We start from the raw sequence: 16,073 nt of genomic DNA on the forward strand, positions 1-16,073 counted from the left end.
CAAATCCTCTACTTTTGGTGCAGCTGACACAGACATAAACAAAACAGTTTCTCCGCATTCATATTTATAGTTCCAATTATGAAGAAAGATGTCTTCAACAAGGGTATGCTGGGAAAAGTCCAATTTGTTATCCTTAGTTAATAAACGTATTATTTTAACAAAAACACAGCTCCGTATCACCAAGATAATACGCATGGAAGCATCTCTGTATGATCTGTGAAGTACTGCAGCCTGCAGAACATTGAGAGCTCCTCACAGGAGCCTGGCTGGTCGTACACAACTGCCTTCTCCCATCTTCCAGCTGCTGAAGCCCACCGTGCCACAGTTTGTTAGAACTGTGTTGCTGGGCAGGAAGGACCTGAGTCAGCTACTGCTCTGACACAGACGTGCCCCAATCTTCCACCCAAGAGTGAGCTCTCCTAAAACATTTGACAGCCTTTGAACATGAAAAGGCCATTTTTTTTTGTTTTTTAATAATAATGTTTAAAAGCTTGATAATTTTTAAGTGGCCAAACCTCAAACTAAATTAACAGAGGATTCACGGAGCAGGGATTTGTGCCCCAGCTTGCTTGCTAATTCATGTCCTGACAGGTTGGTCCTTGCCTTCCAAGGCTATAAGTAAAGATGCTCTGCTGCAGCAGCCTCTGCCTGCATTATTTTTGTGCATCTGAGACTCTCTCTCAACCCTCAGTAGCTCCCTGCTCTTCACTATAGTCTCTCCCTTTTTGCATAAGCTGGTTGGTGCTGCATATCTCTTGCCTGACACAGCCCATTGCACAAAACTTTTTTCCCAAAGCTTGCTTCTTACCCAGGGGAGCCAGAGAGCGACCTTCCTCTCCCTTAAGAGGCATTTATTTGACCTGTTCACTTCCAAAGAGAATATTGTTATATAATTAAGAACCATCCATCCACCATGTAACAATTACTCTAGCTGCTGTCACACTGTTACTCAATTATGAATGAGGCAATCTAGGCAATTGTGAAAACAGCTTCTAATTCTACAAAACAAGTCTTAAATCTAAGGTGTGCCCCATGGGGTAATGACATTGCTGCACACTCAGCTTCTATACTTCAAGCCATTTGTTAACTAAGACTCACAATCTGGATCTCCAATATTGTACTGCACATTAAGCATGGGAACATTTATCAATTTGTTTTCACCTCTTAAGTATTTTGATAAGTGTTTTAATGACTGTGCTTATTCCACGTCTAGAACACTACCCAGCCACTGCTTTCAAACGTTTGCAGCTTCAGAACAAAGATTAGTGAAAAATTATTTAGTGGTTATGACCTTCACAGTACAGCATTACAGAGCAACACGTGTGCCCCTCTGAAACAATAGTATTACATTTGATAAGCTTAAAAACCTCAAAAATTGGTCAAGAAAAATCTACACGGGATGACTTGAAGTAACACCTGCATACGTATAGCAACCACACCCAGGCAGGGAAAAGCAAAGGCTTTTCTCTTAAAAGTGATGCTTTTCTGAGGAGTGGGACTGTGAAAAGTAAATGATGCCAGAAGTTGAACACCAAGCAGGAGGAACTCACCTGAGACACGTGTCATCCTTGTGGAAAAATAGCACTGCTCGAGGTCCTCAAAGTGAGCTGTGAGCCGCTTCCGTCGCGAGGCTAGCGTGCTGTTATACCATGGCTGCTTTTTGGCCTGAAGGGAGAAGAGAACATGCTTCTTGAGAGAGGAAAAGCCAAGCCTGAGGTCTATTTCAATAGATCCCAAGAGACTGAAATACAATTCATCCATTGTATCTTATGAGTCAGAATTTTACAATGACAATAAAGAATATCTTGTCACTATCAAGTCATGACCAGGGTCTCACACTGCACCTTCTAACCTGAGAAGCAAGAAGAGCTCCTTTTAGATAGTGGTTTTCTGCATCTCTGCAAGTTTAGCTTCACACACAGGACAGATGACAGCAATCCATGGGGAGCCACATATTGCATTTGTGCAGGTAGACAGTAGAGGCCCAAGATACAGCCTTTCAGCTTCCCAAATCAAATGGACTGTACAAGAATTACTTCCTAGATCTCCAGCAAACTACTGATAAAGAGCAGGGGCTGTTTATTTTAAGGAGTTAGTGAATTATTTCTTTTGAAGTAACTCAGTACCTATAAAAGTAAACAAATAAAGAAAGAAGCAGGAATACACTAAGACACTAAGTTCAAAGGTTAATTGAAAAGAAGTCCATGAAACAAAAAAACAACCACTTCCCAACCTACACAAGCATCAATGCTAAGAGGGAGGACTGAAACTACATAAGCAAGCTCTCCCTTTGAAAACAAATGGAAAACAAAGTACTTCTTGTTTCAATCATGAGCGAAAGGAACAAATTCCTCTGTTGCACAAGGATGAAGAGCATCTTGCTTTTGTTTGTGTTTCAAAAGTCTCACACATCGCTCAGAGACAATGGGGGAAATTTTAAAGTTTTAACCAACAGGCTCTGCAGCAAAGATTTCTTATGGCACAATACCCCTGAACACACACAAAGTGTACAATGCCCCTCAAGCACTAACAAAACCCATTCAGCATGTGCCACGAAGAACACTGGTTCAATTCCCCCTCAAATCATGAGGCAGAATGGGGCTGCTCTCATAACCGTCAAGAAGCCAATAAGAATAAACAAAGTTTAGAGCCTACTTTGAGATTCTGCTTATAACTGTGCAAACAGTAACCTCATGCTCCAGGGAAGAAACATACCCCAAGCAATGAAACTTCCAGATGCCACTTCCCGTGCGAGGCCCCTGGCTATGTGCTGACATCGTGACTCATGGCTCGACAGCTTGTTTCATCTTGAAAGCAGCTTCAATCTCAAAACACATCTCCTGCGCTGGTAAGCACTCCTACCTCAACACCTTTTGAATACGATTTTCTAAAGCATAACAGCTTTAAGAGAGATGTAACAGAACGCTTTACAGCATCGCTCCCCTAATTTTGCATCCCTGCTCGCACGGGCTCCAGTCTCTCCCCACACATCAGATATGATTAGGGCTCAAGATGACTCAAGCACCAAGGAACAATCGCTCCTGTCTCGTTAAGACAAACAAGCCTGTGACAACGATGAGGGAAATAAGCCGTGCCTGGCTCTGATCTGCTGGATGTGTCCAGTCCCTGTGGAGGTAAGCATCAGTGATTTGAAGTAGCTTGCCTGCTGGGTAATACATCAGCAGAGGAAAATTCCCTCGGAGCAGTCTCAGACTGGCACCTGGTGACCCAGCTGTGCTAGGAATCAATCGGACTGCATCTTGAGCTGAGCCTCTGCAGCAAGAGGTTTAAAACTGCTCAGGTTTTTATCAAAACATTTATTGAGCTTCTAAGCAGAGAAGACTGCTTGATGGCTAGTTTTTAAGCAATGCTAGGAAACAGGAGTGGAAAAAATAAGGCGAAAGGAGTGAAAACACACTCAAGTGCTTTTTATTCAACTGCTTGCTATATTATGAAAGCTGAGAAAGCTATTAGTGTTGTTCCAGTTGAGAATGGTAGTTAGGGTTACCCTTATCAATTGTTATTCTTCTGTCTGAAGCCCAGTAGGCAACCTAGAGAGTCCTCTCAAACAACTGTGGAAAACCTTCACAGCTGCTCACAAGCTCCTCATTTTCAGCAGAAAAGCCAGGTACTGCAACTAAATATTACCTGCAGAACTCCCTAGTGCCTATGCAGCATGTCCACTGTTTTCTTCTGGAGCTCATCCTCTGCAAGAAAACTGTCCTGTGGCTCAGTGACACATAAACTCTTCCTTAAGAATAAGTTTGCAAGCAATGCAAAAAGTAATTGCACTGTGAAAGCAAGCTACGCTGTGCTTTCTAGCTTGGTTACACACTGCCAGCTGTAAAAATCTACAATTTTTGTCATGACTGACAATTTAAAGCGTACTCCTGAATTTAAATTCTTAGAAACATTCTTACTGCAGAAAAACTTTTTGCTGTGAAGTCATATTGAAATGAGACTACCTTTGAATGAAGTGTTTAAGAGTTCTCTCTCAACTTTCCATCCAAACATACATTAAAGTTTGATTAGTAAATTTGCACTAGAGAGTATAGATCTCGCACTGTCAAGGACAAAGAAATTGGATTTGAGGACAAAAAATAATCTCAAACAAATATGACTGTCATACAGAATGACTAGAAAATCTAGGTTGTTTGTTCTGTGCAGTACAGCTATGGTATTTTTTTCCATTTCAAAGGAAAAATTAAAGTACCGAGACAAGTAGTGTCAGTAGGGAACAAACACTATACCATATCAGTCCCAAACATAAAATCCCCATGAACATTTCATGTGCCCTTTACAGTAAGGTAGAGATGCAACATTCTGCTTAAGCAAAAACCCCACAGACTGTAGCAGAAGGAACAAACTTCTTTTTTTTTTTTATAACAGATTGAGAAAAACTCCTCATTACTAATAAGTTATACAGCTGCAAACAGAATTCTACATATGCACTCAAACTCAAAATTTAGGTGCTTTTTCTTGATATCAGTTACTTAGTCAAATAAAATCCAGCAGCACTTCTGTTAATTTGCCAGTTCCTGAGTTTCTCTGTGGCAGCACACAACGAAGCACTTCAGACAAGTTAATACATAAACAACAGCCTAGCTAAATAAAAACTCACCTCTATAGTCAAAACCCCTCTGACTCAGTGAGCTGGATACCGGTGTCATCTTTGTAGCCCAGATGAACCACTCTGAACTGCAAGACTACAGCAGTGCTGTTTGTCGTTTGGGAAGCTGTGTGAGTCAGACCAAGTTTGGAGGCTGCCTGCCAAATGGCCTCACTGTATGCTGAACCTTTTGCCCTCTACAATATGAATTCTTACTACAGTTTGTAAGGCCCTAACAATGATAAACTACAAGGCAACTGTATATTTGGAGAATGAATGTTCTTGGTTTAGAAGTCAGACTTGATCCAACGCTATGTAATTCAATGCAGAATGTCAGGGATTTACCTCCGTTCTAAAACACTGCTGACTTGGGAGAAGAGATGAAAAGCAGAAAATATCCTCTCTGCCCTGGAAGAGTCAGCTTTGGGAATTAAGTCACACATCTAGTAAGTTATTTTCTTTGCTTGCATCACTATGAATATTCACAACTATGCACAGTCATTCCTACTGCTAAAGTCTCAGCTCCAGTTTGACCACATAACCAGTTAAAGCAAGAGGCCAGCTGACTGGCACCCAAAGATGGTCTGTGTTGTGCTGTGATGTCTCCACATCCACTGTTCCTTTCCCCTTGTGCACAGACACATGTATTACTTTACCTGAGAACTGCCACTGAAGCCTGGAGGCTGGCTGTACTCCGTGGAGTCAATAATACTACTGCAAAAACAAAAGAAATAGTCTGCTTAAATCACTGTACAATCGTCCTTTATTATTTCCAACCTCTTCTACTCTCCCCCAACCTCTTTACATCCTGTAGCATACTTACCTTTGAAACCCATTTTATAGACAGGGAACTGAATGCTGTTTTTTATTTGGGGATTCAGGAGCAATGTGGGTTTTTTGTTCTGTTTTTAAATGCACAATGTCTAGAACAGAATGCTGATCAGCTCCGTACGTACAATAAATTTGTTTACTGTCACACACAATTTAGTGTAGTACAATCTAATAATTTCTAATTAGCATGCAAATGCATATCTGTTGCATGAAATATGCAGGCTAAGACATTCTGAAAAAATAACATGCTACCATTGGTTTTCAGTTCCTTTAAATTAAAAAAAGAGAAGTTTAAATCTGTTACATTTGAAACAACAGAGTGAAGAAAAAGCTGAAGGAACCAGCTTAAGAAAAACACAAGTGTTCCAGACATCCATTCTGTGTTCCACACAGAACAGACACAGAACTAAATACAAATACTAAATACAGAACTAAACTCAAATACCAATGGCCAAGAGTGCTATTACTAGAAACTGCTACGCTACATATAGCTCCATAGTTAGTATTTGTAATTACCCAGCATATCTAAATCACTGCTGTTAAAACATAACGTATACATGCCAACTCCAAATGTTTCATTTTCAAAAAATGCAAAGGTATCTGATGGAGCCAAAAAGAAGGTGGTAAGTCTGCTCTCATTTATGGGCAAAATGTAAATATAGCATTGGAGTCAGTTTAAAGCACACCTATTCAAAAATTTTAAATGCACAACACCACTTCATTAATTACAAAGAACACATTACAAGTATCAGTGTTTCTGATTTGTTTCTGAAAAATCTTTTTTCCTCTAACACTTCTGCTCTGTCATTTCAATTGATTTGGACAGAAGCTATGCTCGTTATTCTCAGCTTTACTTATAAGTTAACCCCAGATTTAAGCACCGCCTGGGAGGAGCTGAACATTTCTTTAAAAAGCTGCCAGAACATTTCTATAAGTCCTGGTTTTGGAAGAAATGGTTGTATGTACTGATGTTTAGGTAATGGCTGCCAGAACAGATGGGCAGACATGACATTCTTGGTCACGAATCAAGTGGTCTGGCTGGAACACCAGTCAGGGTACCTGCAAGTCTAGGAGGATGAAATAGTGGTACTGGTGCTTAAATATTTCTCTGAATGCTTTAAAGCTCTCCTGGAAGTAGAAGGAAGTAGAAACAGATGAGAGATGATTTTAAAGTATCGCTAGTGGCTAACTTGCAAGATGAGATTGATTGGAGTTCTGTAACAAGCAAGACAAAAGCTGCAAACAAAGAGAATCTAAGGGATAGAAATCATTATTTGCTGCTAGCTATTGCAAAGGAGAAACAGCAGAGCTGTTTCAAGCATGGTCAGGGACAATGAACTTTAAATTAGGACGTGGCCACATGAAATAATGAAACACATACAGTAGACCCTGCCAGAAACAGCATGGATAAGACACTCGGCTGGAAAGCAATGAAAAAGTACTCCACTCTGAGACAGGTATAGCAGCAATTAACAGCAAAACACACAGACTCAGGGTGTCTAGTCTCGTTCTCCTGCAGGTTGTCTGGTGATGTAAAGCCTTCAGGAGTGCAGACGTCATTTCCCTAACCAGAATACAAATTCAAAGCTGTTTCTGCATGGTGCCCGAAGCCGAGTTAAGCTGGCATAAGTTTGCATGTTTTCCATTTAAAAAACAGGAAGCAAATAATCAGAAAAATCAAAGTTTCCTCTGAACTCCTTTTAAAAAGCTGTAGCAGCAGGCTCAATTAGGAAATCCAGCTCCTCTAAAATGACATATTTAAAAACCTGGAATGAGAACAACAACGCAGCAACCTGCCTCTGTAAATCATATTTGTTATATTCTTATGAGATGGCTAAGAGCAAATGCAGGGGAAGGAGATCAGGATTTTGGTAACTGAGGCCAAGTTACCAGGCAACTATTTTTTTTTTTTTTTTAAACATCAGAATCTCTCCCCAGAAACACCTATTAGAATGATGGTTTGTTATTGCTATTACTGCCTGAATACCTAGCCACAGAGAAGCTGCTGCTTCTATCTCCTGTTTGCACCATCTACCCATACCAAAAATAGCACACAAGCCTGTTCTGTCAAACTCAGAACTATTTGTTCTTTCCCTATTCTTCCCATCTTGTTCTCTATTAGTATACAAACCCAGCAATCTGCAGTCCTGTAAACAAGTGGCATGCTATTTTTCAATTGAATATTTCCTCACGCCCTGTACAAGCATAAAAGAAAAAACACTTGTTTCTTGAAGCAGAGAACACACTGAACATGATAGTTGTATTTGTTTTCTTGCTAAGGGACTCAGAAAGGAAGATGGGGGAAGGCACAGTAATTTCACATTTTGAAGATGTTGGGGATGCATGAAAAAAGCAAGAAACAATGAAAAGAATTAATGAAGCAAAGCTGTAATTTAGAGCAAGTAGTTGAATAAGGGCAAGTCACTGGAGACCAGATAAAACTGTGAAATGCAGAGAACTATGTTCTTGAGCTTTAAATTTAAAGGCTATAGTTTTGTTTGTTTGTTTTTTATCTCAGCTGGGATCTATGATAGCCTTGTGCTATTTATGAGTCGTAGTAGTAAGTTTATATGATTATATTTCATTATCAAGGTGTTTAGCATATTAACAAGTTATATTCCAATTTAATATACCATTTTAATTCAGGTAAAGTGTAAAAAGTCTCTGCCATTTAACAGAGAAGTGAAACTACCTCAAAAATATTTGTGTTTCAGCCTGATTCACAGCATCAATAAAAAGCACTTGGAAGATAAAATATATCAGCTACCACAGAACTGGAAAAACCTGCAGATCTTAAAGCTCCTATCAGTTGTCCTGCACCACTCTTTCCAAGGAGGAATCACAGCTAATTTGGGAGATACTCCACAAAGCACAGACTTAACGTTAGGAAAAAGAAAAAAAGAATTTCAAGTGGTAGAAGTTTCCGGAATCAGAGTTCATGTAATTTAAGCCAATTCAATTACTTGTATTACATAAAACCACATTATCTGTCAGGATCGGGGAGGGATAGAAGCCACAAGAGCCAGGTAACAAGGGATGCCTGTTCAGACATTGCCTTCACCTACCATTTCCTCTTGCACTACTCACAACTACCTCTTAACGCAGCAATGCCATCAAGAAACAGAAAAGCAATCAGCAAACCCACGTAGTACAGAAAGACACTATATACTGTGTTTTATATATGATCACAATATATCAATGGTATTACACTGTACAAGAGGGGAAGGAAAAAGAGGTTCAGACACAGCCAAGATAGAACAGAAGCAGCATAAGAAGGATCCAGTAAGAAAACAGTCCCATGGTCTCAGCACCCGCAATGGTCTGACCTACCACCATCTCCCAGCAGACCTCAGTTGAAACTCCCTGAACTATTCAGGATTATCTTACAACTTCAAAAGCAAGGACAGAGAATAATTGAGCCTAGCACATGAAATAAGGAGGTGTAAGAAATAGTAAGAAATTCTCAGTAGATTGAAACCAGCGTAGGTCACACGCAGCAGATACTCAAACCTTCTCACAAAATCTCTTGGGCTTAAAGCGTTATTTGAGATTTCAATAGATAAAGTCCTCTGGAAGCTTGTTTGTTAATTTGCCCCAAGTAACAAAAATACATTTCTACTCGTAAATACAATCTCCCCCCCCAAAAAAAAAGGTTTCTACGCCTGAAGGCGCTCAACATGTGAGGAACAAATTCAGCCCAGCCTTTGCTGAAGTTATCCCCAAACAGCAGTGATGTGAAACAAACCACAAGCAATCTGTTTAATAGCCAATAACCAGAAAACTAGCAGAACCTGACAAAAATCTCATCAGCTTCACAAAACTGCTGCTTAGCAAAGCAGCTATAATCCACACAGAAAGCACACCCACACCCCAAAGTTGGGCAAGCAGCAAAGGACAAAGCAACAAATGCTGCTCCTGTCCATCTTTGCTATATTCCTGTCCTTTCCACTAAAGCCAACTAGAACTTCCTAGAAATACTAGTGATTCTTTTCTCTGGGTCCAAAAATAGCAACTTAGTAAAAATTCCCAGCCACTAGCACTGCTCTCCATACCAATGCATTGTTTCTACATCTCTCCAGGAGAGGAAATCTGATCATTTCTGTCTAGCTTGCTACTGAGCTACCAGGTTTGGAGCTGCTAATTGCAGTAATAGTACCAAGAAAATTCTGTAAGAGAAATCAGCTACTTACAGAACTCTTGCGATTAGGAAAATACACTTGGGAGAGGTAGGAGAGAAGATCATTTAATAACGTAACTTGGCCCTGTGAAATCAGAGCTTTCTTCCAACTGAAAAAAATATGGCTATAAAGAGCAGAGCACTTCAAACCTTGGCACACACAACTTGGATGTAAGAAGCATCTGCAATTTTGTCATCAAGAAACCAGACTATGCAATATTCCAGACTAAAATCCACATTGAAAATATGTTATTAGAAAGGCATTTCATTAAATCAAAGCAGACAGCAGATAAACCGAATCAACACTTTGTGTATTTTACATACAGTCTGATTCTGTAAGCCTGCACCTTTGGTCACTCATGCAGAGTGGAAAAGCCAGAGGACAGTGGATCTTGCAAAATTATGTTTTCACATGTCAAAAAACTGCACAATGTTCAACACGTATTTAATAGTAATATTTCATACCATAGTAAAGGCTTATTACTCATGTTAACTAGCCCATACTACATCTAAAACCATCATCTGGATTGGAGAAGACTTTTCATCCAACTGTAAGCTCAGAGGACAACTTTTTCACTGCTTTGTCCATGTGAATTTGTACCAGTAAAATCAAAACAGGTAAATACTGTATGGTACTCAAATTTTGCTTGTGTTTTGTGCATGGCATGGAGAGGACTAACAAGAACAGCACAGAGGATTAACATGTACAGCTGGAGATCCAAGCTCCAAGTCACAAGCTGCATACCTGTGCGAAGGTGAGGGAGCTTCAAACTGTGGCACCGTACTGTCCTCACTGACTGGGGAGTACAAGCCACTCATTTCCTGAAACAGAAAGCCAGATTACAGCAAAGCTGACAAAACATGAAGAGTAGGCACATTTCAATATATGGAATTTACATAGACTTTCTTGCTTTGTTTTTTTTTTTTCCTCCTAAAGAAATAATGATCTGTATCTGCAATTCTTCAATTCCCTCCTGGAAGCTTCCCCCTGAAGCTGAATACCTGAAGAAACCTTGATTTTTTTTCTTTTTATTTTTTCTTTCAGGTATTGCTCCTCACAAACCCAGGTATCAACTGGGTTTATGAAACCACACAGCTGCAGCGATTTTTTGCCCCACAAAAGGCAGTTGTAAAGTTTATACTCAAACAAAAAGAAAACACCAGTGGATTTAGTTAACATCCAAGAGTCCCTAACCCAGCATCTCCCTTAAGCACAGCAGAACAAGCAAGCTCTAAGCATATTTTTGAGACACATGCTAACTTTTATCCAGCAGCCTTTGCAGCTATAAAGTAATGTCAGATGTAGGTCAAAGAAAGAACAGCCACAAGACAACAGGGCAAAGGTGGTATTGTGCCCCAGACTTAAAAGAGCATCTATCAGTTCTTCTGTGGAGTAGGTGCACAAGGGGAAACTTTACACACGAACTCAGCTTTGTCACTTCCAGACTAAATCACTACAGTGCACGCAGTACGAGATTGTATCTTTAATCCATTTGAGAAATTGAAGCTATGCAGGATGCTGCAGCTCATTAGTTAGGGGGCCAAAATGTTCCAGGACATTACTGGTACTTTTAAAATTCCCACTAGGTGCCCATTAGTTGTTGGTAGAAAGTGAGATATTTGTGACAAGAGAGAGCCCAGGCTTCAGAGGTCAGCACTGAGGTCGCTGTCACACACGGGATGCATACCCCAGCTGCAGCCTGCTGAACTGCCAGATTAAAGAGCAGAAAAGCAGGTAGCTAGATATTCTCCAAGGGACCCCACAGCTTTAAGAATAGCTTCTCCTAAATTTGAAGGCCTATTTTACCAGTCTAGCAAGCTAAGGCATATTTATTTCCCAAGAGCTGAGAAAGATTCAGGGAAGCCAGCTTGAAACAGTGTTATCTGAACTACAATTTGCATAGTTATCAGCTGAAGGGAAGTTCCTGCAGCTGTCAGTTCTATTTATACTTTGATAATTCATCAGCACGTGTATGAATTCAACATAAATGTAGAAATCTAAAAGGCTTTTGGGCAGTGGATGGGAGATGGGACTGACTGCTTGAGGCAAGCAAGAAGAACAGCAGCCATGCAAACTGATTCCCAAGAAGCTCTTAGGGAAATCTACTTAGAGAGGTGGCAAAATCTGATGCATTCCTCAAACAGTTTCCTACCTCATAATCAAAACACTAAAATGACTGGGGGAAAGGATCAAGCAGAAACCTGAAGGACTGAGTGAGGATAGCAGGATTGAGCTGATGGGCTTACAAATTCTTAGAGAATAATTCTTAACAAAAATCTCAAGAGGATCCTGAGGATCAGGAAGTAGCAGATGGTTTCTGTTCTGACATGCAGTAGGAGCTGATTCTGCTGCTACCCTGCCTCTGCACTACAGCTCTCTCAGGCACCCTTGATGCATCTCCATTTCTACTGTGGCACATTGCTAAGATTTAAACAGCCTGTACAGACAGCCAGAATAGGGCAACACAAAAATCATAAATCACGATCAATAAATTGGCTGTTGATTTCTAGCAATTATTCTAAAACACTACTCACAAAGAAATTGAAAGATATGATTATATAAGAGCTAGGTTTCAATAAAGCCCCCCCTTACTAACCTGCAGTCTGCACACATCAACTACGTGAACAAATTAAAGAAAGAGCATCATCTGTTCATTTTCCCATTACTGAAGCAACTGCCATAAATTTAACACATCAGCCCCACAGCAAGGCAGACAGCTTGATGGAAAAGAAAAATTGCCAGAGTCAGAATAACGTCTGGGCACCTCACCTCTACTCGTTTAATATCTTCTTCCAGAACACTTAGCTCCTTCTGGATCTGCTCCAGTTGCTGTGGATAAGAGAATGGGAGAAATCTAAATCAATCTGCACAGCACCACTGCCAAGATAAATTAAGATCTTTTCAGAGAGAAACCTTAACTATTGTAACTGTAAGCGATTCAAAAGTCGCTAGGCAGATGTTCACATGTACAGATTAACATAAGTATGCACAAACTACTTTTAAGACAAAGTTGTTATAGGGAAACAGTACAAAACAAGAGCATGATGTACTTTGATTTTAAACACAAAGATCCACATTATTCAAAGTTACACTTCTACGCTCCCATAGCACCTTCCATGCAAGATATTTATAACTTGTTTACAAGCACTGAAAAAAATGATCAGGCAAAGACACCATGAACAAGACCACAAACACTTCATCCTTGAAGAAAATATGAAATACTTAGCTAAAAAGTATTATGAGCACTTCCCTTTCTAGCAGTTAATCTACTAATTACAAGTTAAAGTTTCTGGTAAGATTTTCAGATTGGCAAAAACACACATTATAACCAGGGAGAGATTTGCTCTTGGTACCAAGCAAGCGTGGCATTGCTTTAAAAGGTACAAAACCTCGGATTACACCACAGATTCCAGCCAATCTAACCAAGGTCTGTCTCTGACAGGCTCAGAAGGAAACTCCTTCCAAACTCACCAGCCACCACTTCCTTTCCCTTTTTGGGGTCACACTTTTTTTTTCCTCTCCAATCAGACATTGCCCTGGTTTGACTCATCACACACACAGCAAAGCCACAGACTTGGTGCTTACTGCCTACTCCTAAGCAAGAGCATCACCTGCTCACCAGCTCTAGTTCTCATTCCTCATTCAATAGACATCTCCATCCAGACACCCACACAGCCTGTGCCCAGCCTCTCAAGACTCAAATGCATGCACTATGCTAGGTGAGAGCTCTAAACAGACCAATCCCAGCTTCTGTGTGAGCCCAACTTACCAACATGCACAACCCTAACTAAGAGAACTGGAAGTCCACCTGACTTGCCTCACCTTGCCATAAAGATCTACAGACAGCTAGCACTGTGGCATCTGACCAGAAGCTATCATCAAGTTGGCAAGTCCACTGAAAGTGCATTAAGCACAGCATTCTTTGAAGGCCAGTCACATTTTTGCCTTACTCTATTTACATCAAATTGACCAAAACCAAAATTATTAGCACTGCATTACATAATACTCTTAGCATGACATACTCCCAAGAACATTTAGCAAATTCTTTCTAAAGACTTATTCCCTCAAGGGCCCTGCTCCTTAAAATGACAATCTTTTGCTTAAAGACTAAAATTCCCACTATTGACCAGCACTGCAAATACTGGTATGCTCTGCATCAGAAAATCCATTCTTTTAATCTACCCTTTTGACACGAAGAATGCTTCTGTGCCTACAGACAGGAGAGGACTGCTGCATTCACACCTATTTCTAAGATGGTAGCACCTTCCTTGGAATGAGATGATGCTGTACCTATATCCTAGCCACCCTACTCTGAAGTCTTCAGTTCACAATTTTAGTCACAGACAGCACAGGTTTAATGGTTTAAACCTAGAGTGCCACAGATAATTTACAAACCCTTACACATAACAGATAATTCCATTTTCACTTGCAAAACCTACAGCAAGAATAGCAGGTGGTGCTATAGCTCCAAGATTAGTGGTAAAGTTAAATGACACTTGCACAGTATGGGCCCTGCCTGGGCTCAGCTCTAGCAGTCAAATACCATTAGTCCCCTGCTTCTATAAACTTATTTAAAGAGAAGTTACAAAACCTCGCTTAGAAGTTCCAAAATTACAGCAAGGAAATGAGCTATTCTACAATGGACTGGACCACGGCCAAACTAGAAGACTGAAAAATAACTGATGGCTGTTGCCATCATGTAACCAGGAGACCTTTTTATAGGCACTGGCCAGCTTTTAGTAACTACTGCACAGTGCCAGAAGTACCCGAGACTTTGTTTGCTGCTGCTAATTCTTCCTTCCAGTCACATTTAGACAAGCAATCAAATTTATCAAGCAGCAGCAAGTCTAAAAATGAGGTAAGTGTGTTGCACGTTTACTTCGGGAAGAGTCTTCTGACCCCATAAGCATCAAATCAGTTACCAGTACTTGCACTGTGACCTCCTTTTTTGGTAGCTCAAATATCTCACCATTTTGCTTTAGTCTATCAAAGTCCTTAAATCAGTCCATGTTCATTCCAATTCTACTCTGAATTATAATTGCCTGCCACTGCAAAACAGTTAAGGAAAGCTAAATGAGTTATAGTCCTCATAATATGCCCAGATTTATAGGCCCTTTGCTTGATTTTCAGTCTTGTTGGGCTCAAAAAGCAAGCCAAGTCCTGCCTCATGATGGGCAGAATCATTTCCATCAAGCTTTAGATTAAGTTGACATAATGCTTAGAATGAATGCTTAAACAAATGCAAAAAGAGAACCACATATTATGAACTCTCAGACATGGATGCCTTCTCCAAACTGAAAGAGCCACTGTGAATATGCAGAAGCCTTCAATTCAGCAGTTGTAACAAACTCAGTCATTTCAACTCCACTGTGAATAAACTACAAGAACGTTTTGGTCCCAGAGAAAGAACTTCAGAACATGCAAGTCAAGAACTAATGGACTGGAAAAATAGGACGTCATAGATCTGCACGGCAATTAAGAAAAACAAGCTAATGGTACAACTCAGAGCTAGCCTCAGCCAAGCAAAACTTCAAAGACAGACAAACTTATGCAGTGAACCAGCTGCACAGTATTCTAGTGAGAGGGCACAACTTGACTCCCACACCAGAAGAACAATCTCTTCCAAGTTCAGTCATTTCAGAGGCTGCTGAAGAACTAACAAAATAAAAGGTGTAACTACTGGCAATATTCTTGTTCAGATGAACAGACTAGCAGTAGTATGTCAAAACAGCAAGCAAAAGTAACAGCCAAGGAAAGAGACATCACAACCACAGAGGTTAGAATGGATCCTGCAGATCCTCCAGTCCAACCCCACTGCTAAGGAAGGTTCCCTACGGTAGGCTACACAGGAAAGCATCCAGGTAGGTTTTGAGCATCTCCAGAGTAGGAGACTCCACCAACTCTCTGGACAGCCCATTACAGTGCTCTGTTATTCCTCATGTTAGTATGGAACATTTATGTTTGTGTCCGTTGCCCCTGCTTCTGCTGCTGGGCACCACTGAAAAGAGTCCAGCCTTATCCACTTGACTCCTTCCCACCAGATATCTGCATTATCATTTATAATTGTAAATGAAAAAGATCCCCCTCTCAGTCTTCTTCTGAACCATGTCTTCAGCCTCTCCTCACAAGGGAAATAGTCCAGCACCCTCATCATGTTTGTGGTCCCTATGCAGCTACAAAAGAAAAGTTACCACAGTAGGTAATGTATGTTCCCATAGCCTTCTTCTTACACAACCCTGCAGATCAGATCCCTTTCAGATTCCCAAGCAGTTCTCAAAAACCCTCTGGTTTGAGTTTGAAGCTGTCTAGAATCACAGAATTGCTCAGGTTGGAAAAGACCTTAAAGATCATCAAGTCCAAACGCAACCTAAGGGTAGTCTAGATACAAAGTTCTCTACAATCAACTTCCAGCTCTGGACTAAGCGTATGAAAGGCCATCCTCCAGCTACAGTTAT

At 40.5% G+C, this 16,073-nt stretch overlaps 1 protein-coding gene across 3 annotated transcripts in view; it reads right to left on the reverse strand.

Moving 5' to 3' along the window:
- COP1 (COP1 E3 ubiquitin ligase) overlaps positions 1-16,073 on the reverse strand; it is a 129,398-nt gene that overhangs the window by 92,564 nt on the left and 20,761 nt on the right. For all 3 annotated transcript variants that reach the window (XR_016469075.1, XM_090145965.1, XM_090145964.1), the window contains exons 7-10: positions 12,388-12,447; positions 10,363-10,439; positions 5,266-5,323; positions 1,551-1,665 (exon numbers count right to left, since the gene is read on the reverse strand). Coding sequence is in view for 2 of the 3 variants with exons in the window: in XM_090145965.1 (XP_090002091.1) it covers positions 1,551-1,665; positions 5,266-5,323; positions 10,363-10,439; positions 12,388-12,447 (310 nt within the window). In the remaining variant the exon portion in view is untranslated. The remainder of the gene's footprint in view (positions 1-1,550; positions 1,666-5,265; positions 5,324-10,362; positions 10,440-12,387; positions 12,448-16,073) is intronic.

This window comes from Phasianus colchicus, chromosome 9 (genome assembly GCF_987193195.1).
Source record: "Phasianus colchicus chromosome 9, bPhaCol1.hap1.1, whole genome shotgun sequence".
NCBI classification, from domain to species: Eukaryota; Metazoa; Chordata; class Aves; order Galliformes; family Phasianidae; genus Phasianus; species Phasianus colchicus.